Source organism: Setaria italica, chromosome VI (genome assembly GCF_000263155.2).
Source record: "Setaria italica strain Yugu1 chromosome VI, Setaria_italica_v2.0, whole genome shotgun sequence".
In the NCBI taxonomy this organism is placed as follows: Eukaryota; Viridiplantae; Streptophyta; class Magnoliopsida; order Poales; family Poaceae; genus Setaria; species Setaria italica.
This window is the reverse complement of record NC_028455.1, coordinates 980,419-1,003,381: the sequence shown is the minus strand read 5'-3', so window position 1 is coordinate 1,003,381 and position 22,963 is coordinate 980,419. Positions and strand designations below refer to the sequence as shown.

General features: G+C 46.9%; 2 protein-coding genes and 1 pseudogene across 2 annotated transcripts; 2 read left to right on the top strand and 1 right to left on the bottom strand.

The window, feature by feature from the left end:
- Positions 1-14,779: 14,779 nt before the first annotated feature.
- LOC101786243 (endo-1,3;1,4-beta-D-glucanase-like) lies at positions 14,780-16,491 on the top strand. Its single transcript, XM_004974249.1, has 8 exons — positions 14,780-14,790; positions 14,948-15,033; positions 15,136-15,157; positions 15,656-15,773; positions 15,865-15,952; positions 16,040-16,127; positions 16,242-16,344; positions 16,426-16,491. Exons 1-8 carry the CDS (start codon positions 14,780-14,782, stop codon positions 16,489-16,491), a joined length of 582 nt encoding a protein of 193 aa, XP_004974306.1.
- Positions 16,492-17,528: 1,037 nt separating this feature from the next.
- LOC101783554 (disease resistance protein RPP13) lies at positions 17,529-20,729 on the bottom strand. Its single transcript, XM_004972443.3, has 3 exons — positions 20,371-20,729; positions 19,763-20,265; positions 17,529-19,569 (listed from the first exon to the last, which is right to left on the bottom strand). Exons 1-3 carry the CDS (start codon positions 20,587-20,589, stop codon positions 17,529-17,531), a joined length of 2,763 nt encoding a protein of 920 aa, XP_004972500.1. The 5' UTR covers positions 20,590-20,729.
- Positions 20,730-20,935: 206 nt separating this feature from the next.
- LOC101785835 overlaps positions 20,936-22,963 on the top strand; it is a 6,061-nt pseudogene continuing 4,033 nt past the window's right edge.

Genomic DNA, 22,963 nt, shown 5'->3' with positions numbered 1-22,963 from the left:
GGTCAGACGAGGCGGACAAGGGGTCAGCAGCTTACCTTCGTCTTACAAGGAAAGCTTGGGGTTGGGAAAGAGCAGGTTCGGGCGGAGGAACTGGAACACTAAGGCTTGCAGCGGCGATGTCTGGCGGTGCTTCTTGTGGACCACAAGTAAGCTCTTACACAGCACGGAGGAGCAAGCGGCTGTGTGGATTGGGGGAAAGCGGTGTGGAGCGGAGAGGAGAGTTCCACAGGGACTCAGTGTGATGGCGCTTGGAGCTCGAACAGGGAGCAAGAGAAATGGCGGGAGGGTAGCGATGGCGGACTCCGGAGGGGCTCGCGCATTCCCTTTTATAGTGGCGCGGGAGTGAGAAGGGGAGCGGCGCGAAGACCGGGGAAGAAGTAATGGAGTGCTCTGCCCGGGCGGCAATTGAGCGACGAGGGCGGTGGAGCAGGACTTCGGGGATGACGCCGGCAGTCATTGGGCTCTGGCGTCAGGGCGGCGCAGGCGCGGGTTTGCCGGTGGTTGAGATTTGGCGGAGGCGGGCGTCGTCGTGCGGTGGAGCTAATGGAAGTGACCGGGATAACGGCGCTAGGAACGACACCAAAGTCATTCATTTTCCCATATGCATGGAACCCGCACCACTGACCTGGCTCGAGTCACTTAAACCCAAGTCCATCGACTCCTGGGCAAACTTGACAAAGGCTTTTACCAACAACTTCGCCGGCTCCATGGCTAGACTAGGCAACAAGATTGACTTACAACAAATTAAGCAGAGAGAGGGCCAAACTTTGCGCGACTACCTGAGACGGTTTTTTGAAAAGAAGGCTACCATCATAGACATCTCCGAAGCAGACGTCATCGAGTGTTCCAAAACGGACTCTACGATCGACGAACTTACCAAGGCTTCGGTCGCTGACGGCCAGTCGATGTCAAAGAACTCAAGCTCATGGTGCAACAGTGGGCCGATGAAGAAGACAAAGAACGCGAACGGTTCGGTTCCCACCGTAACCGCGGACGCGACAACACCCACAACAATGATTCAGATAAACCTCGTCATAATGATGCTCGGAATTCCTATCCAGGTAATCATAATCGCAAAAGGAAGCCCGACAATATTGTTGCCACCATGACCAGCTCCGGGAAAAAGGGACAACGCAGAAACGACGATGGACCAACCTTCACGGAGCTACTCAAAAAGCAGTGCCCATGGCATCCGACTAGCAAGCACTCCGCATTGGACTGTTATAGCATGCGCCGTGTCATGCAAGAATTACCAGCACCACCAACTCCTGAAGACTACGCCAAAAACAGAGACAAGGGAAAAAAACAAAGCCCGCAATGACGAAGATGAAGATGGTGATTTCCAACCAGCCTCAAAAACCGTCAACGTCATTTTTGGTGGCATCCCTGGTACAGCATCCAAGCGAGCCAACAAACTTGTACTCCGGGAGATCATGGCTATCGAGCTGACGGACCCCACACCGCTAAAATGGTCGGAAGTTACAATTTCTTTCAGCAGAAAGGATCAATGGACAAAATTTTCAGAACCCGGCCATTTCCCACTAATCTTGGATCCAGTTGTGGCCGGTTCCAAGTTAACCAAAGTACTCATCGATGGCGGGAGCGGTCTCAACGTCATCTTCGCCAAAACATTAAGAAAAATGTGCCTCGACGTCACGGACATGCTTACTCCAACGGATTCACCTTTTTACGACATTGTGCCTGGAAACACGGCCATACCATTGGGGCAAGTTGTCCTCCCAGTCACCTTCGGCACTAAGGAACATTATCGCACCGAGTACATCAGATTCGAGGTTGCCAACTTCGACACATCTTATCATGCCATACTCGGGCGGCCAGCACTAGCCAAGTTCATGGCCATACCACATTACGTCTACCTGGTACTAAAGATGCCAGGTCCCAAAGGAGAGCTCACGCTACGAGGAGATCTCCGGAGATCCTACGAGTGTGACACCGAAGTCGTGGAAATTGCTGCGACTACTCAATCTCCTAGTCCCATGCAGCAAGTCTTCACAGCTTCAAAGAAACTCCATCCAACTGAACTCGAGATCCCGGAAAACAAGTCGGGCTCCACAAAGGTGAAACCCGCCAGTGAGCAAGACTTCAAATCAATCGACCTCCAGACCGGTGATCCTTCCAAGACGGTCCTGATCCGAACAGGGCTGGATCCTAAATAGGAACTCGCGCTCGTCAGTTTCCTTCGGGCTAACCACGATATCTTCGCTTGGAAGCCGGCCGACATGCCAGGTGTGCCCAAGGAACTGATCGAACACTCCCTTAATGTTGATCCCAAAGCTACTCCCAAACGGCAACAACTACGCCGTTTCACTCAGGACAGACGCGATGCCATCAAAAAAGAGTTAGCCAAGCTACTCGCGGCAGGATTCATCAAGGAAGTCTTCCATCCTGACTGGCTCGCCAATCCTGTGCTTGTTCGCAAGAAAAACAACGAATGGAGAATGTGTGTCGACTACACCGACCTCAACAAACATTGCTCGAAAGATCCTTTCGGGTTACCCAGGATTGATTAAGTGGTCGACTCCACCGCTGGGTGCGCCTTGCTATGCTTCCTCAATTGCTACTCCGGCTATCATCAGATAAGCCTCAAAGAGAAAGATCAAGCCAAAACAGCGTTCATCACACCCTTTGGAGCCTTCTGCTACAAAACAATGTCCTTCGGACTCAAGAACGCAGGAGCAACTTACCAAAGGGCCATACAGATGTGCTTTGAAAAATAACTTCATCGCAATGTCGAAGCTTATGTTGATGATGTCGTCGTCAAAACAAGACACCGGGAGGAACTCATCGCTGACTTGGAGGAAACTTTCTCCAGTCTCCGCGCTTTTCGATGGAAACTCAATCCTACCAAGTGTGTCTTCGGAGTACCTTCGGGCAAACTACTCGGGTTCATCATTAGCCATCGCGGCATTGAGGCCAACCCTAAGAAGATATCTTCCATCACAAACATGCAGGCTCCCGCTAGCATTAAAGATGTGCAGAAACTCACCGGCTGCATGGCCGCTCTCAACCGATTCATCTCGAGACTTGGAGAACGAGGACTACCCTTCTTCAAGCTTCACAAACGCCAGGACAAGTTCAAATGGACGGAAGAGGCAGACAAGGCATTGACACAACTCAAAGACTTTCTGTCAAAGCCTCTTGTACTCATCGCTCCCTCGCCGAATGAGGACTTGCTCCTATACATCTCTGCTACTACTCATGTCGTCAGCACGGCAATAGTAGTCGAACGGTCTGAACCGGGCCACGCCTATAAGGTTCAACGACCTGTCTACTTCGTCAGCGAAGTACTCTCGGACTCCAAAACTCGGTATCCACTGATACAAAAACTCTTATATGCCATTCTGCTCACCTCCCGGAAGCTACGCCATTACTTCCAAGAGCATAGCATCATAGTCATCTCCGACTTCCCGCTTGGCGAAATTCTCCATAACAGAGATGCCACGGGTAGAATCTCCAAATGGGCAGTTGAACTCGGGGCTCTTACTTTGAGCTTCAAGCCGAGGACAGTCATCAAGTCTTAGGCTTTGGTCGACTTCATAGCCGAGTGGACCGAAAATCAAATTCCAACTCCAATTGAGCGACCAGAGCATTGGGTAATGTACTTCGACGGATCCCTCAAACTGGAAGGTGCCGGTGCAGGCGTCTTACTCATCTCCCCCAAAGGAGACCAACTCAAGTACGTGCTGCAAATATTCTGGGAAGCATCCAATAACGAAGCCGAGTACAAAGCACTGCTACACGGCCTTCGCCTTACGATCTCCCTCGGCATCAAACGACTACTGGTGTATGGCGACTCACTAGTCATCATAAACCAGGTCAACGACGAGTGGGACCACAACAAGGACAATATGGACGCTTACTGCAAAGAAGTCCGTAAATTGGAAAACAAATTCTCCGGCTTGGAGTTCCATCACATCGTTCGTGACAACAACGTTGCCGCCGACGTCTTATCCAAAATGGGCTCAACTTGTGCGGAAGTTCCAGCAGGAATTTTCGTACACGAGTTACGCAAGCCATCCATACCCGAGCAGGTCCTACCGCCAGTAGTCCCGACTACTGACGCCTCTCGAGAGATCATGATGATAGAAGTCGACTGGAGGACACCCTTCATCGACTACATCAAAGATCACCAGCTACCATCTGATAAGAATAAAGCCGAGCAAATCTCCCAACGGGTCAAAAATTATGTTCTAGTCGGAGAAAAGCTCTATAGGAAGGGCGCATCGTCTGGAGTACTCATGAAGTGCGTTACTAGAGAAGATGGCTAAGAAATCTTAGAAGAAATTCACAGAGGAATCTGTGGAAACCACGCCTCTTCGAGAACAATAGTCGGCAAGGCCTTCAGAGCAGGGTTCTACTAGCCAATGGCTCTGGCTGACGCCAAGCAACTCGTCCAGAAGTGCAAAGGTTGCCAATTCTTCACAAAACAGCAACATGTGCCGGCTTACAAGCTAGTCACAATACCTCCAACATGGCCATTTGCCTGCTGGGGGCTTGACATGATTGGCCCGTTACCAACCGCGCCAGGAGGATTCAACAGAGTACTCGTGGCAATCGACAAGTTCACCAAGTGGATCGAGGTCAAACCAGACACTTGTCCAAAGGCAGACCGAGTTCTCGACTTCTTGGATGAAATCGTACATCGTTATGGTTTTCCCAACAGGATTATCACCGATCTCAGGTCAAACTTCAACAATCATGACTTCTGGGAGTATTGCGAGAATAGCGGCATCGACGTCCGCTATGTCTCGGTTGCTCATCCGCGAGCCAATGGTCAAGTCGAGCGTGCCAATGGCATGATACTCGATGCTCTGAAGAAACGACTACATGATGTCGGCAACACCAAAGGCGGCTGATGGCTCAAAAAGTTACCCAATGCCTTGTGGGGCCTACGTACCCAACCATGCAAGACTACAGGGCTATCACCTTACTTCCTGGTATATGGCTCCGAAGCCATCATACCCGCCGACATCATGTGGCAATCACCATCCGTCGAACAATATGACGAAGAGCTTGCCATAGAAACACGGCGTACAGATATCGACAGTTTGGAAGAAGCAAGATGCGCAGCACTGGTGCAATCTGCCAGATACCTTGACGGTTTAAGGCGTTACCACAATCACAACGTCAAGGAAAGGTCTTTTAACTCGGGTGATATGGTCCTTAAGTGTATTCAAGACACATCAGGATTGCACAAACTCAATTCACCATGGGAAGGCCCTTACATCGTATCAAAAGTTACAAGACCTGGATCTTATAGACTCCAAGAGCTCTCAGGCGAACAAGTCCCTAACTCTTGGAATATAGAACACCTTTGTCGCTATTACCCATAGCAGCACTCAAGTACTCACTTCCAGGCGACTACTCGGGACGGCTACTCGGTTATTAACTTCAAAGGGTGTTCGCTTCAACGCGCTATCAATACAACAAAGGAAACTCTTCTTTTTTGAAACAAGAAGTACATCACATTACATATGAGTACAAGGATTCAGCTCAACAAAGACTACAAGCACCTGCCTACTGGCGGGCTGCATTTAAGTCTCAGGCTTTTACTATATCACAAGGCCACTCAGGTCTGCCGACCGCAGGAGGGGCCTACACGCAAGGAAGCTGCGCAAAACGCTGCAACGCCCTGGTATCCTACCTAAGGCACGTACAGGTACTCCATTACCGCCATCACTAGGACAACGGCAACGTCAAAACCGGGAAGACACACCTAGAGGGAACCAAGGCTGCTCTTTTGCTAGCCTTGCGAAGCCTATCTACTCCACGGCCGCACCCCCACTATCTTTCCAAGCGGGATGAAGACTGCGACACTCATGACCCATCACTCGCTGCGAGTTCCAGCGCGTACTCCGCTGGATCAGTAGCTACGAGATGAGGCAAGCGACGAACCCTCCTACGAGGATTCTTCTAGCATCGCGGCTATCCCTACGAGCGCAGGAGCCTGTGGAGGCAAGGCGGCCTTAATCTACGAGGAATCTTCTAGCACCGGTGCGCTCTTTGCTGATTCTCTACACTCAAACAGAAGCAACCGCAGGCAATCCATTGCAACTCAGGAGTTTTGAGTTGGCTCGCCCACCAGATGGCTCTATTTATAGCCGGAAGCTCCAACTACCACCGGCCCAAGAGTTACTGTGTACCCGCGATCAATGAGTCTGACGACTCCTGACTCCACCCATGTGACGGCACTCATGCTGCAACAGACAAAGGAGTACAGTACGTCCGTGCCTCCGCAACGGATAAAAGAGCTAAGTACACCCGTACGGCAACAAAGGACAGCTGAGTACAGTGCATCCATGTCCCTCCGAAGATGAGTACTCAAACAGCATTACGACTACTCGATACTCGGGACTACTACAAGCCAAGTTTAGCCTACACGACGGGGGCCCCGACTACTTCGATCCTAGGACCTAAGGTCGGGCGAGTCGAAGTTCCACCCGCGAGGGGTCGGGCGCCTCTGACCCCAGGACTCGGGGTCGGACGAGGCGAAGTTCCACCCGCGAAGGGTCGGGCGCATCCGACCCCAGGACTCGGGGTCGGGCGAGGCGGTGCTACACCCTCAAAGGGTCGGGCACAGCAGAGTTGCAACAACTTTGGGTTTCAACAAACATTTTTCCAAGACAAACATACCCCAAATTCCAACATCTTGATATTCAAAAGTATCAACATACTTGGTACAAGAACAAGAGTACACACAAAAGCTCAAAGTTCTTCTAAAAAGACGAACTCCGACATCTTGGCTGCAATGGGCTCTGCCTCATCAAGGTACTGCGCATAGGCCTCCTCTATGCAGTTGCGAGCCACGCCATCTCCAACCGCCGCCAAGTCTGCCCTCGTGTAGTAGGACTTCACAACTGCAAGTACCTGTTTGCAAACAGTCCTGCAAAGTCCTGCTACTTTACTCGGGGCAGCTCTTAGTCGCTCTACTAGCGATCGCGGCCCTGCGTCTTCCACGGGGGCTATGGCATTCACCAACTCTTCGGCAGCTCTGGACAGTTCTTGTAGTTCACCACGAAGTCATCCCAAGGTCTGGGCATGATCCCTGCACACCACCATGGCCATGGCAAGCATCACGCCGTTCTGCATCTTTCGGTCCCGCTGGTGCTCGCATGCAGCTTCCGCTTCAGCGAGCGCGGCTCGAAGATGTTCGGCTTCATTTGCCACTTGATCATGAGCGTTCCTCCAATCAATGACCTAATTCCTTGTAGACGCCTCCTGTTTCTTGAGCTCTACAAAACAAAAGGAACTCAGGCTACAACCAACTACAGTTGGACACACCCAAAAGCAGTTGCAATGCTTACCTTGATACTTCTTGTTCAAGGATTTATAGCGGCTCTCCAATTTCTCCTGCAGAACGGCGTGATCCGCGCGCTCCACGGCAAAGGATTTTGCCCCGACTTGATGAACCCGAAGCGCTTCTTTCAGTCGGGCGCACTCTTGCTCCACCTGGTGGTTTCTTTCCTGAAAAGATCCAAGTACGCTGTGGTGAGTTTTCCGCCGCACGACTACTTGGGTCAAGCAGTAATGACAGCCATATTTACCTGAACGCCCCAGAACACATCCATGGCCCTCTGGAGCTCCAAGTCAGAAGGCGGATTGAGTACTGACCTTTGGGTACTCCCCACAAGACAAGCTGTACCCAGAACGACACCTACAACATTCACCATATTAGCTACCGACTACGACTACAATAACAAATTTCAGCCACCTACCTGGAGCAGTCGTTTGTTTGGACTTCTCAACAATTGCTAGCACTCCGCTAGAGGACGAGGACAGGCCGGCACTTCCCGAGCCTCATGCAGCAGCAGGCTCCTCTACTGAGCGAATCACGTCTTGAAGCATCGACATCGTAGCTCCAAGACGACCCGGGTCTACCTCGGGAACTTCTTCAACAATCATGTCCTCAAAAGGAACAGATGTTGTGGCCAAAGGGTCCGGTACTACCCCTGTTTCTACAGGGATAGTTTCCTCCGCATCCCTGCACCGCCAAAGTGTTACTACATGACTTCCAGCCAATGCAACATTGTTCAAGAGAACAAGGGCACTCACCGGGTTGAGCGTGGCGGCAGTCGCACACGTTTCTTCTCGGCCATAGGTGGCCGAGTACTCGGAGCCGCGGGAATAGCTGCCGGCGCCGTTTTCTCACCAAGACCTACAAAACCAACATCAAGACTACAGTACTACTCAAATGACTACATTTGACAAGGATAGCACTTACCGCTGGCGACCACATTTGACAGCAAGGTGCCCGTAGCAAGTACTGGTGACACCTCCCTTGCCATCCTAGCAGGCAGCCAGAATCGCCTGATTAGCAGTGGGCGGCACGGCAGCTGACGGAGCTGGCGCGGTTAACTCGGGGGCTACCACAGCTGTTGACGGCATTTCTTCCGGCAATATGTCGACGGCCACCTCACCGACTTAAGGGTCGGACGCGACTATCTCTTCAGAGACAATCTCCTCTACAACCTTCATAAACCAAGACATGATTCACCACATCAATCAAGCATCTCAAAGTTCTTCAGTGACATACAAGATTATCGAGTACATACCTTGGTACCCCGAGACTTTTCAGTGGTTGCAACAGACTTAGCCGCGGCCATCTTGCGGATTACTCTGCGCCTCTTGACAGGGGGAGAAGGCTCTTCCTCTGACTCCTCGACGGCGGCCTCTGATTCTTCTTCCGACTGAGCCACATAGCCGTCAAGTACTCGGGACTTCTAACACAAACAAAACGGTGTCAGCAACACGAATCACAAGTCAACAGAAAACAAGTCAGGACGGAAATACTTACCACCTCAGGCTCGTACCAGGATTCATACTGGCGAAGGGCCGCAGGAAGTGCTGGTACTCCCTGATAGTTCCTGAAAAATTTTGCCAGCAGCACCTCCACGTCATCATCAGATATGTCCTCCTCAGACATATGCGATGGATCTTTCAGACCCTTGTATTCACTTCCCAGGTGAGCGCGTTTCTGAAGCGGCTGGACCCTTCTTTTCAGAAAGCTAGCTGCCACATTGATCCCAGTCAGACCGAGTACTTTCAACTCGGTGATCTGCTGCATCTGAAGATCAAGTTCCGGAGTATCTTTAGGCTCGCTTACCTAGTTTTCCGCATGCTTGGGCGCATGACCAGTCACCATAGGCAGGTGAGGATCATGGTTCCCGATGTAGAACCACCTTTTCTTCCAGTCCCCATGGGAGTCGGTCAGATTATACTCAATGTATGCATTCGAGTTCCTGAGTTGGAACCCGGCACCTCCAAAGACCTCCGTCCGTTGGGCACTCGGCTGAGGCTTGCAACGGAACAACTTCCTGAATAGCTCGAGGCTTGGAGGTGCTCCCAGGAACACTTCGCACAGATGTACAAATATAGCCATGTGCAGTATTCCATTGGGATTCAAGTGGACGAGCTGAAGACTGTAATACTCGAGAATACCTCTGAAGAAGTCGGAGGTAGGCACGGCCAGTCCCCTTTCCACGAAGAGAGCAAGCATCACCGTCTCCGCCGGGTGTTCCTCGAACTGCCACGCATTGGGGAATGCGGGGCGCCACTGCACGATTTCCTTCGGTTGAAGGAGCTTGGCGTCGACTAGCGCCTGGACTCCCTCCTCCTTCATCACTGAATGTTGCCAAGTTGCCCCAGGTGGCGACGGAGCAGTCTGGTTCGTCAGCCCCACCTTCGGCGCCGGCAGCACCAACTCCTTCCCCTTCTTGGATCTGATCCTGCCCGTTGCCGGAACCTTGCCTTGGGTCTTCTCAGGTTTCTTACCCATCTTCTTGGAGCGCATCCGCTAGGCCTCAACCTCAAGTTATGAGGTTTTCACCCGAATCTAAGCAGAAATGGCGGAGGCGGCAGCACTGGCGGTGGTGACAGCGAGCGAAGGCACAGAGGAGGAGGAAGAAAACAGATCTAATGCCCGTGCGGCGTCACAACAACTGAAAAGGGGGTTTTCCAGATTTATCTCCGCCGGGTCCGGATTCGACGCGTCAGTTGCGCACCGGACAGATTAAATTGCGTATTAATCACAATAAACACCCAACGGTTACTACATTCAACGGATTGTTGACCACTTCAACGACAGGGATCGCCTAAGTGCTCGGGGGCTGCGGGTATCGTACCCGTTGGTCAGTTTTTTCTTCTTCAAGATCTCCGAGGGTAAAATGGGCAAAAGATGGTTTGACCCTAAGCCTGAGTCTTCGACTCAACCTAAGGCTCGGGGGCTACTCCATATGGAGTGCGATTGACATCGCACTACCATATAAAAACTACTCGGGATGGAGACAACTCGAAGCTACAGAAAGAGTACCTTCCAGCCACGCGACAGTACTCGGGCACTTCAATCTGCAAAATTACTCGGGTAGTGCCTGTAGTGCCTGACTATGGCACACGACTACAAAGTACTCGGGGGCTTGTCGGGACTACTCCCTAAACCCATGAGTAGGCCTTGGACGGCCCACTATAGGATGTACTCGGACGTGATCAGAACAAGGATGGGCGTATCCTACTCGGACTAGTCTTGTATGTTTATGGAAAATTACTCGGGATGATACCGAGTAGAACTCTGTAATAGTACCCGACTAGGACTCAGACTTGTAACCCTGCCCTCCCGGGTATATAAGGCCGGGCAGGGACCCCCTCAAAACAGATCCCTCAGGACCGGAACATACGTCAATACAAACCAACACACAGGACGTAGGGTATTACGCGATCTAGCGGCCCGAACCTGTCTAAATCGTGTTCCTTGCATCACTATTGATTCCTTGATTCTCGACGACCCTTACCGCATAAAAGACCACCTAGGGTACCCCTAGACGGGTTGCCGGTCTAAAACACCGACAGCTGGCGAAGGACAAAGGCCTTCACTCCGAGCACACATCCCAAACCTACCTCGACACAACACCATTAAGCAACACATATCAGCACTCCATAGATCCGAGAGGCCAATCTGCATGCGCACACATGTTGTCAGGGACACAGTACACCTGCAAACGCTTGGCTACAGCAACAACCACCACCATGCCTAGGCAGTGGCATCTGTCGCCCCCATGGAGGCTGATCCCAGCAAGGTGGGATTAAGCCAGCCACCCTAGTCCAGTCTCGAGGTCGGCAGCGGCGACTCCAAGATCAAAAATGAAATAAGGGGGTGTTTGGATATTTAGGTGCTAAAATTTAGCAGTGTCACATCGGATGATCGGATGCTAATTAGGAGGACTAAACATGAGCTAATTATAAAACTAATTGCAGAATCATGTGCTAATTCGCGAGATGAATCTATTAAGCCTAATTAATCCATCATTAGCAAATGGTTATTGTAGCACCACATTATCAAATCATGAACTAATTAGGCTTAATAGATTCATCTCGTGATTTAGACTCCATCTGTGCAATTAATTTTGTAATTAGCCTATGTTTAATACTCCTAATTAGGATCCAAACATCTGATGTGACAGGTGCTAAACTTTAGCAGGGTATCCAAACGGGACCTAACGTGCGAAGAAGTGTACATAATTGGAGTGATGAGCAACTATAGTACAAAATATCTATCTAATCTTTTCGACCACAAAAAGGAAAACATTATAGTCTTAGTTGTAGCTATAGGGGTAGTATTGTCTTAGCGCGGATAAAAACTTGGACCAAAATACCCTGCGTGGGTAGTTATCTTAGTTATAGCTGTAGGGGTAGTATAGTCTTTCGTCGGGATGGGGGGCTGGTTATTTCAGCACCTCTTTGCTTAGCAACTCATTATCTTTTGGCTTAGAGGCTAGTCATATGCTTAAAGTGAGAGGAGAGAGGGAGACTAGAGAGTGATTACTCTTTTCTCTTGATTTCTTCATCTTTTAGTGGTTGGATGAAGGGAGGAGGCTGGCCCTCTTTTGTAAAGAAGATTCTCTCATGATTTAGTGTGGTTTGTTAATCATGTAAAATCTTTGTTCCCGAGCGTTTTTCTTTTTCCCTATTTTCGGACTCATTTTTGAGAATTTTCGTTCATCTTGTTGGAGCCCGAATCTCGTGAGTTTGGTTGAAGGGGAATGTTGCTAGGACTTCGTGGAGCTTCTTTGATATGATCCCCTTCCAAATATCTCACGAATCCGACTTCAATTTTGAGTTTCTTCCAAAACCGAGTTTGAGTTAGGGTTTTGATTTTCCCTAAGATTTGCGATGAATACTTGAGATTTTCGTGATTTGTCTCATGGATCTATTTGTCCTAGGGGTAGTGCATCCTTGGGTCAAGTTTCATCTTGATGCGTGGAGTGCGGAAGGAGATCTCACGATTCGAAGTTACGTGTGTTCTTGGGTGTTCTGGCTGTTCTTCTCTCTGTTCTTCGTTTCCTTCTGTTCGTGTGCGCAGGTGACGGAGCAGTGCTACACTTGCTGCCACGCCGTTCACAGCGAGCGGCACGCGGGCTGGTGGAAGCAAGCAGTGGCCCAGCAACCTTCGCATGCTGGTAGCCCAGTGAGCTGGCAGGTTGCCCCAGGTGCTGATCGCTAGCAGGCCGTCTGGAGCTTGCGACCCAGGAGTAGCTGATGCGTCGCGGGCCAGACCAGGTTGCAAGCACGGTGACAAGCCAAGCAGCGAGCAGGCAAGCAGCGCAAGGAGCAAGTAGGGCTAGGGCCGGCCCTGGCGGGGCAGGGGGGCGGCTGCCTGGGCCCCCAACTCCCAGGGGCCCCACCCGCAGGCGTCAGGCGCGTGCAGCACCTAGGCAGGCCGCAGGCGCAGAGGCTCCCAGAACGCAAATACGCGATGCACAAATGGTGATAGGCCCAACAATTAAGGGGGTGTTTGGGAACACCCTATTAAAGTTTAACACCTGTCACATCGGATGTTTGGATGCTAATTAGGAGTATTAAACATAAGCTAATTATAAAACTAATTGCACAGATGGAGTATAATTCAGAAGACGAATCTATTAAGCCTACTTAGTCCACGATTTGACAATGTGGTGCTATAGTAACCATTTGCTAATGATGGATTAATTAGGCTTAATAGATTCGTCTCGCGAATTAGCACAAGGTTCTGCAATTAGTTTTATAATTAGCTCATGTTTAGTCATCCTAATTAGCATCCGAACATCCGATGTGACACTTTTAAAGTTTAGCACCTCGTATCCAAACAGTCCCTAAACAATCGGAGGCCCTAATAGGAAGAAACGAAACAAAATACCAGGCCCCACCCATGTGAGGCTAATGATCATGCCTGCCTTTCCTAAAGGCCGGCGCCGCAACAATTAGATCGCACACGCCGTACGCCCTAGCGCCGTCGCCAAAAGCTACCCTGCTGCCGCCGCTGTCGTGCTGTGCGGCTGCGCCCGGTGATCCCTCCAGAGTTGTGTCTCGTGCGCGTGTTATTCTATTTACTGTTCGACTTTGCCGGATGAGATTAGACTTTTCCTATTCAACTGCGCCGGCACCCAGGTACACTACTCGATTACCAATTTCTTAATTTTCTATACCATTAATTATTAATTTAGTATCACAAGTTATTTAATTTTATTTGATTTATAACTATTGTGTATTTGTAATAATTTCAGCACTGTGCAATATCATGTTGTCTTTTGATGGTTCATCTGATGTTGAGGTATATGATCTTATTTCTGAATTAAAGATTATAAAATTCACTTTATCAGATGGCGTAATGTCTGTTATGGAGATTTTTGAGCATGTCAGAGATGTGGATTGTTATCCTAATATCTCCATTGCTTACCCACTCTTATTTACTATGTGTGACTGTCGCATCGGTTGAAAGTTACTTACCGACTCTTATTTACTGTGTCTGTGTGTGACTATCGCATCGGCTGAAAGAAGTTTTTCAAAGTTGAAGTTATTGAGAAACTATTTGAGGTCAACAATAACTCAGGAGAGGTTAAATGGTTTGGCAACATTATGTATCGAGAAGAAATTGTTGGATGAGATTGACTTCAACCCTATCATAAGTGACTTTGCTTCGAGGAATGTTAGAAGAAACTTTTAAGGTAATATATATAAGTAAGGGGGTGTTTGGATACGAGGTGCTAAACTTTAGTAGGGTCACATCGGATATTCGGATGCTAATTAGAAGGACTAAACATGAGCTAATTACAAAACTAATTGCACAGATGGAGTCTAATTCGCGAGATGAATCTATTAAGGCTAATTAATCCATCATTAGCAAATGGTTACTGTAGCACCACATTGTCAAATCATGGACTAATTAGACTTAGTAGATTCGTCTTGCGAATTAGACTCCATTTGTGCAATTAGTTTTGTAATTAGACTATGTTTAATACTCCTAATTAGTATCAAACATCCAATGTGACAGGTGCTAAATTTTAGCACGGTGTTCCCAAACACCCTCTAATTCAATATGAATATTGTTTTTAGATGCATTTAAGTATTTATTGGTAATATTTCATATATATCAATATTATATTAAAGGGTCCGAGTTTTACTTTCACCCCGGACCTCCCAAATCTCCAGACCGGCCCTGGGTAGTGCCTTCATGCCATGAAGAGTTGCTTTCTAGCTACAGTGATCAATGGTTTGAGGAATCATTATTAGTTCTTGCACATGGCTGATAGCACTGTTCTAATCCATGGTTGTTCGGTGTTAAATTAGCTTTTCTAATCCTCTATTAATCCTAAAACTTAGCCAACTAATACTTGTTCACTTGCTTGAGTACTTAATGTGTTTTATCTCTTGCTAATTATGCTTAGTTGAGTAAGTTTTTTGTGGGCTTGCTTGAATCTGATTGTGAGTCACTTTATGTTCTGCTTCCGCCATGTCATGCACGTATTCGGATCACTTTGAGCTTTGCTTTCGATACGTGTATCGTTCCTAGGGTGAGCTTGTCACGAGTTGACTTGCGTCATCTTGACGATACAACGTGTTGTGTGCTTTGGGGTTGCATTTGGGACATAGACCTTTTTTTTGTTGAGAATTTTTATAGGCTCTCATTCACCCCCTCTAGTCGCCCTTTCGGTCCTTCAGCCGCAAGCTCAAGCCGTGCCATCGTCCTCGCCTCCGATGTTTTCGGTTGGTGTTTCGACCGTAGTACTACACTTCTGCAGTTTCTAGTCAATTTGGGCGTACGTTTTGACAGGAAATTTTTCTCCACTATTTGATTGATTTCCTCAGGGTTCGAGGCACCTTTACTCAGGTACATAAATATATCTACGGTCTTTTAATTCCCAAATTTTGTGTTCTTTCTTGCTCTACTCAGGCTTACTATCGTAGATCAAAATGCTCTGTTCTTGGTCAACTAGCATCTCTCCAGATTTTAGAGACTTTGAAAAACTAGATCATTCGGCTGGCATGCTTTCGATTTTTCCTGCTTAGTACTCCCTTATGATGTTTGTAGCAAGTAGCAACGCAATCATAACCATAGCAAAATGCTTTTAAATATCAACAAATGATTTTAGAGACTTTGAAGAACTAGAGCAAATTTTATTTGACTATATTTTTTAAAAAAATAACAATGCTTTGTGCTTCTGTACAGAGTAAAATACAGTACAGTTTTTTTTTTCCAAAAAAGACAATCCGGTGAAAGTTAATTCTCATATGAGATAGATTGCATTTTGTTTGGAGTACAACGACGCAAGAATCCCTTTCTGTACTAGCTATTGTTCATCCCTTTCTTGATCTTTTAATGATGCAGACAGATAGCCGATAAAGTTAGCGAGGCTGGATACTTTGTTGTGGTGCCTGATTTCTTCAATGGAGATTATTTAGACTCAAGTAAAAACATTTCAGAGTGGATAAAGCTTCACTCCCCGGTCTGTTCCATGTCCCTTTCAAATTTCATCTTATGCTCATTGCATCGTGAGTTGAAAATATATTGATTTGAGTATCCGATCGATCTGGCAGTTAAAAGCTGCCAGAGACGCCAAGCCACTCTTTGCTGCTTTAAAAAAGGAAGGAAAGTCCATCGGGGTGGGAGGTTATTGCTGGGGTGGTGAGTGAAATTCCAGCTTCCAAAATCCTTCTTCAGGCAACATACAGAGCATAAAATTCTTATCTTCTATTGCCGCGTAACTGACAGGAAAGTTCAGTGTGGAGATGGGGAAAACCAGTGATGTTAAAGTAGTTTCCATTTCTCATCCTTACATTGTGACTACTGATGACATGAAAGGTTTGCTCCTTTTCTTTGTGTTTGCAACCTCCCAGACAGCATCGATCGAGATGTCTTTGGAACTGAACTTAAGTGCTTAATTTCGTATGCTAACTATATGACCATTCAAAACAATGGTTAAATGTCCAATCGAGATCCTTGGAGCTCAATACGACGAAGTCGCACTGCCAAAACTAGTGTACCAGTATGTGAGTGTATTGCGTCATAGAACAGAGGTGAGTTCCTAGTGATTCCGTCATAGAGGATACTATATATCAGTTGGAAAAGCTCATTTTTGTGGCATTGGTTGTTTGCAGATTTCCTACTACGCCAAGGTCTTTCCAGGAGTTGCACATGGATTTGCTTGCTGTCAAAACTGCTGAGCAAGCCATGCATGGTTTGACAAGTACTTTAAGTGAAGACTTTCGGAAGTGCCTAGCCATGCATGGTTGTTCAAACTAAATAAATAAAAGAGATTATATACAATTGCAACACCTAACGTATAGTGCACAACAAGACCAGTGCGTGCTTTCTTGTGGGTTATCTTTTGAAAGAACTTCCTGGCTCAAATACAAAAGATCATAAATGTAGTTTTGTGCAAGTTATACTACTACTACTATGTTTTGTGTCTAATATCCATCGTGCACGTTCATATGCATATGGTAGTCTATTGAACATTGTTCTAGAAATGGTGAGCATAGCTATATATGGTTTGCACAAGATTATTGTCGCATAAAATGTGGTTTGAAGGTATGTTGTCAAAAGGATACCCACAGATTCCATGTTACTTATGTTGAGGTGCACATCCTTCTACAAAACATCCCCTATCAGTCAAAATCCCCCCCCTCCCCAATCCTCTTGGGAAGGAGATTAACCGCCCCCCTTTTGTTGGTTGTTTTATATAATCTTCTTTTGGACGAAGAAAGCTTAGATTCCAGCCGCTTATGCAACAACACACAACCTTGTCAAAAGGAAATATAAAAGAAAGAAAGAAGAAAGAGATCCAGTACATGATAAACAACATAAGATCTTAAACTCAACATACGTCTTAAAATTACCTAGCAACCTACAATCCATATATGGAGGAAGAGCTTAACGTAGTCACTCCTTCGTAGTCAATAGAGAGGGATGTGGCACCAACAGGCGTCAGCATCGTTGGCCCGACGAAGGGCAAATGCCTTCGCTCCGAGCACACATCCCAAACCCACCTCGACACAACACCATCATATCAAGCAACACATATCAGCACTCCATAGATCCGAGAGGCCAATCTACATGCGCGCACATGTTGTCATAAAGCAAAAACTAAGATGAAAACAAATCGAATTAACCTTGTTTAATTCCAACGTGCTCTTGAAATAGAAAAAAAAAGATCATCATTGATAATGATATTTATTCTCCACACCATGCATTTACTTGGTCATTGTGCTTCTAGCATGGGATGGTCGCGTGGGCGCCTGATGCACCCTTGAGCCATACGATATTGATTTACTTTTCCGACCAGCTGGACCATGGGACAGTTGGGATGGGCGCCTGCTGCAACCCTGATGTCATCCTCCAAATCCTGCACCTCGTCAGGAGTAGCATGCTCACAGTCAATACGAAGAGCAACATGTTTGAGGCCTGCCAGATTCTGCAACCCAAGGACGAGGCCGCCTTGCTCATAATTGAACTGACCCCGTGCCTCCAGGTACAGCTTGAGCCTTTGGAGCTTTGGCACGGCTCCTGGCTCAAACTCCAACGCGCCATCAGAATGATAGTAGAAAGTAAACTTGACTAAACGCTGGAATCCTTGACTGCTGATTGTATACCTGATTCCAAAATTACCCTCGTAAACGCGAACAGTAATAGAGAGGAGCATGGGCAAACTTGCTAGGATATTTATCCCTTCCTGGCTTACTAGTCCAATAGAGAGGCGGGTCAGGTTGACTAGCGAGCTGATGATTTGATGGGGCATGACAATTCCGTGAAAAATGAGCTTCCGAAGGGGTGGTGGAGTAGAGCCACACGAAGCCATGAATGAAAATGTGTCATCAGAACTATCCAAGACGTGCAGTTCTCGAAGGGTTGTGACAAGCTTGGAGAGTGACGAGATACATGCTTCCTTGTGGCCTTCCACTTCCACGTGACATCCTATTGCATAAGGGTACTCCCAGCTAATTCCAAGTACCTTCAGATTGGTTAGATCGCCGAGTCCTTCGATAAATTTGATAGTTTGAAAACCCAAACTGATCATTGATAGCTCTTCTAATGCCTGCAGATTTCCAATCCCATCAGGTAGTTTTACCTTAGTACCGACAATAAGAAGCACTAATCTCTGCAGTTGGGTAATGCTAGCCGGTAGTTTTTTAATGCGGGTATTCCAAACATCTAGTGTCTCTAGATGTTGCAGCTTTTCTATATCTTTTGGGAGTTTCCAGTGGCATGGCCTAATTTTTAACCTCAAGTACTTGATTTGACCAAAACTTTTGGCATGTCCAAGATAGCAATCTTCAAGTAACAACTGACGGATTTCTGTATTCACCACTCGCAAGACTTGGCTACTTAAAAACATAGAGGTGTCTTTAATTAGCAGCACTGAATTAGGGTCAAAAATATTAATTGATCGAATATGAGCTGCATGTTCTTTTATCTTCACCATCTCTTCAGCCTGCATAGAAATGCCATGTTGGATAGATAAACGGCGAATCTTGTTAGAAGAATAATTTTCAGAAAGCCCATTACGATTCCATATAGTAACAAAATTGTCCTCCACAGCCTTTGATACAATAAACTCAAGTATGACATCATGAACTCTGCACTGTTTCACTGTTGCGCCATCTAACCCAACCTTGGTTGGCTGGACCAAGCTTCTATTGATTAGCTCATTCAAGTAACTCCTCCCAAGCTGCTCCATATTTTCTCTGCCTTGTCCAGGAATCAGTCCTTCGGCTACCCATAACAATATCAACTGTCTACAATCAATCACATAATCCTCCAGGAACACGCTCAGATATAACATACAGCTCTTTAGATGAAGAGGAAGGTCAAAATAACTAAGCAGAAAAATTCTTTTCATTTTATCAATGTGAGAATCTTTGTCAACTGCAGCAGAAATATACTTCAATGCATTGACCCAGACTTCCTTGGTTTTACTTCTGTTTGCTAATAAACCAGCTATACTGATTATGGCTAATGGTAATCCCCCACATTTCCTCAAAATATCACTGGATACTGCCATCAAATCTTGGGGACAATGTTCAGTTGAGTGAAATAGCCTTTTAAAGAATAATCTGCGAGATTCGTCATCACCAAGTGGCTTTGCTTTGTACATTTGTGCATCAATACCAGCACATGTTTCGGCTACTGTTTTACTGCGTGTTGTAGTAATTATTCTGCTTCCGTTGTCATTGCGAGGTAAGGCAGCTTCTACAAGATCCCAATCTGATACATGCCAGATATCATCAATCAAGATGAAGTACCTGCATGCATTGGTTGAGGAATCATGTAACAAATGCATATGTGGTAGTTTTATGCTCGAATGGGTCCGTAAAATACAACCGTAAAATGGCCGATAAATTAGGTGAGCTCATGTGATCCACAAAGACCTCACAACATTGCCATAGCTAGATGAACTGGCTAATTATTATAGTACAAGAAAGTAATTCTGGTTACCTCTTATCAATTAAGTAGTCTCTCATTTTGCGAACGAGCTGCTCCGTCTCCCACCTTTCCGACTGGTCAAACTCGCTCGTGCTTACTATTTGAGACAATATATCTCTGAGTAGCTTCTTCAGATCCAGAGTCTGAGATACAGACACGAAAGCCCTGCAATCAAATGCTTGTGTGATTTTTCGGTATACCTCCATGGCTAGAGTAGTCTTCCCCTGCCCAGCGGTACCATAGATGGACACCACCTTGTGTTGATTTTCTTCAACTTGTAGTAACTGGATGATTTCCTCGCGAGGACCATCAATCCCCACAGGATCCCTCGCCTCCTGAAAAAGGGCAGTTGCTCGAGGATCCAAGCACACCGGCTGAGGTGAGGCGGCGAGATAGTGAGGCGGCGAGGATCCAAGCGCACGGTAGCGTTTGGCCCGCTCACTCTGCTCTGTCACGAGTATCTTGAGTTCTTGGATCTCCTCTGCTATGCCCTGGTCCTTCCACAACATCTTCACCTTACGCACGGCTTTGCGAACAACGTTAGCCTTGGAACCTCCGTGGCTGTGATTGAGCATGAAGCGATCGACGCAATCCTCAATATCGAAGGATAGCTCACGCACCTTGTTCCTCCAATCTTTATCCATTGGATCCATTTGGTCGTCGTCCTTGTCTGCGAGCTTCTGCAGCACGGCATCCATGGTGCTCAGCTCATCCTTCAGGAAGCGGATCCCTTTCTCCACGCCTCCGGCGAACTGGTACTTCTCGCCGAGCATGGCAGTCAGCTTGCCGATGACGGACCCCATCACGCTCGTGGCGGCGCTCGCCATCAGTTCGGCCATCTCGACTGGGAAGCTGGCTCTACCGCTCTGCTAGCTTGTGGTGGTGTCAGAGAGGAAGGGCGCTTCAATTCTCAGGGCCTCACAGTCGCAGATGCGAACGACCCGAGAAAGTGCTTTGTAAAGCACGGGCTCACCTCCCACGATGCTCTTTGTCTCATGAGCACTTCCCCCGTGAGCACTTTCCCTTTCCTATTCTCTGTCTCCCCACCAACCTCGATTTTCATTTTTTTTATTTACTTTTAGCATCTGGGCTCGCAAGCGAAATGCTAGTCGGAAGATACAGTGCAAGAGACAACAATTGGTTTAGGTGGTCGAGACAATAATAATTGGTTTAGGTGGTGGCCCTATGGCTATCTATGAGGGAATACAACGGTCAGTTGCTGGGCAAATAGTCTCTTCTAGACAAGGAACGTTATTGTAGGCTAATAAGTAGTCTAAACATTTAAGTACACCAAGATTAAAACGATTATGATAGTAGAAAAAATTAAAAGAGGTTTTGAGTCGCTACCAGATTTAAAAAAATAATGTTCAAGATATAGTATGTACTAGATCATCAGTTATAGCATCTCCAAGAGTGCTCGGTATATGGTTTCATTGACTAGTTTTGGTAACCAAGGTGAAAAACCAAAGCTCCAACAGTTGTCCAACTTGGTTCCCTACTTTTCCGCATATCCAATAACAACTCCATCTTAAGGGCATGTTTGGCAACCAGCTGTTAAAGTTTAACACCCGTCACATCGGATGTTTGGATGCTAATTAGGAGTATTAAATATAAGCTAATTACAAAACTAATTGCACAGATGGAGTATAATTCGCGAGACGAATCTATTAAGCCTAATTAATCCATCATTAGCAAATGGTTACTGTAGCACCACATTGTCAAATCATGAACTAATTAGGCTTAATAGATTCGTCTCGTGAATTAGACTCCATCTGTGCAATTAATTTTATAATTAGCCTATGTTTAATACTCCTAATTAGGATCCAAACATCCAATGTGACAGGTGCTAAACTTTAGTAGGGTATCCAAACGGGACCTAACACGCGAAGAAGTGTACATAATTGGAGTGATGAGCAACTACCGTACAAAATATCTATCTAATCTTTTTCGACCGCGAAAAGGAAACATTATAGTCTTAGTTGTAGCTATAGGGGTAGTATAGTCTTAGCGCGGATAAAAACTTGGACCAAAATGCCCCTACGTGGGTAGTTATCTTAGTTATAGCTGTAGGGGTAGTATAGTCTTTCGTCGGGATGGGGGGCTGGTTATTCAGCACCTCTTTGCTTAGCAACTCATTATCTTTTGGCTTAGAGGCTAGTCATATGCTTAAAGTGAGAGGAGAGAGGGAGATTAGAGAGTGATTACTCTTTTCTCTTGATTTCTTCATCTTTTAGTGGGTAGATGAAGGGAGGAGGCTAGCCCTCTTTTGTAAAGAAGATGCTCTCATGATTTAGTGTGGTTTGTTAATCATGTAAAATCTTTGTTCCCGAGCATTTTTCTTTTTTCCTATTTTCGGACTCATTTTTGAGAATTTTCGTTCATCTTGTTGGAGCCCGAATCTCGTGAGTTTGGTTAAAGGGCAATGTTGGAGCTTCTTTGATATGATCCCCTTCCAAATATCTCACGAATCCGACTTGAATTTTGAGTTTCTTCCAAAACCAAGTTTGAGTTAGGGTTTTGATTTTCCCTAAGATTTGCGATGAATACTTGAGATTTTCGTGATTTGTCTCATGGATCTATTTGTCCTAGGGGTAGTGCATCCTTGGTTCAAGTTTCATCTTGATGCGTGGAGTGCGGAAGGAGATCTCACAATTCGAAGTTACGTGTGTTCTTGGGTGTTCTTGCTGTTCTTCTCTCTGTTCTTCGTTTCCTTCTGTTCGTGTGCGCAGGGGACAGAGCAGCACTACACTTGCTGCCAGGCCATTCACAGTGAGCGGCACGCGGGCCGGTGGAAGCAAGCAGCGGCCCAGCAGCCTTCGCAGGCTGGTAGCCCAGCGAGTTGGCAGGCTGCCCCAGGTGCTGATCGCTAGCAGTCGTCTGGAGCTTTCGACCCAGGAGTAGCTGATGCGTCGTGGCCAGACCAGATCATATGTCAGAGGAGTTTCATCCCCATAACACTCAACAAGTACAGTTACCTAGTTTCTAGTCTTGGTAATAGTGCAGTGAAATTGTACACTGAATCTGTCTTAAGCTCAACGAAGGATAACATCTACATGGTCCAAATTTCATTGCAACATTGAATTGCTGCAAACAGCGCATGGCTAATATTGCATTAAAGCATAGAACAGAAAAGCTTCCTAACATCAGATGTAACAAATATGATCTTATCTAGATATGCCCTACTAATGAAGGCCAATAAATATAATTGCAGAA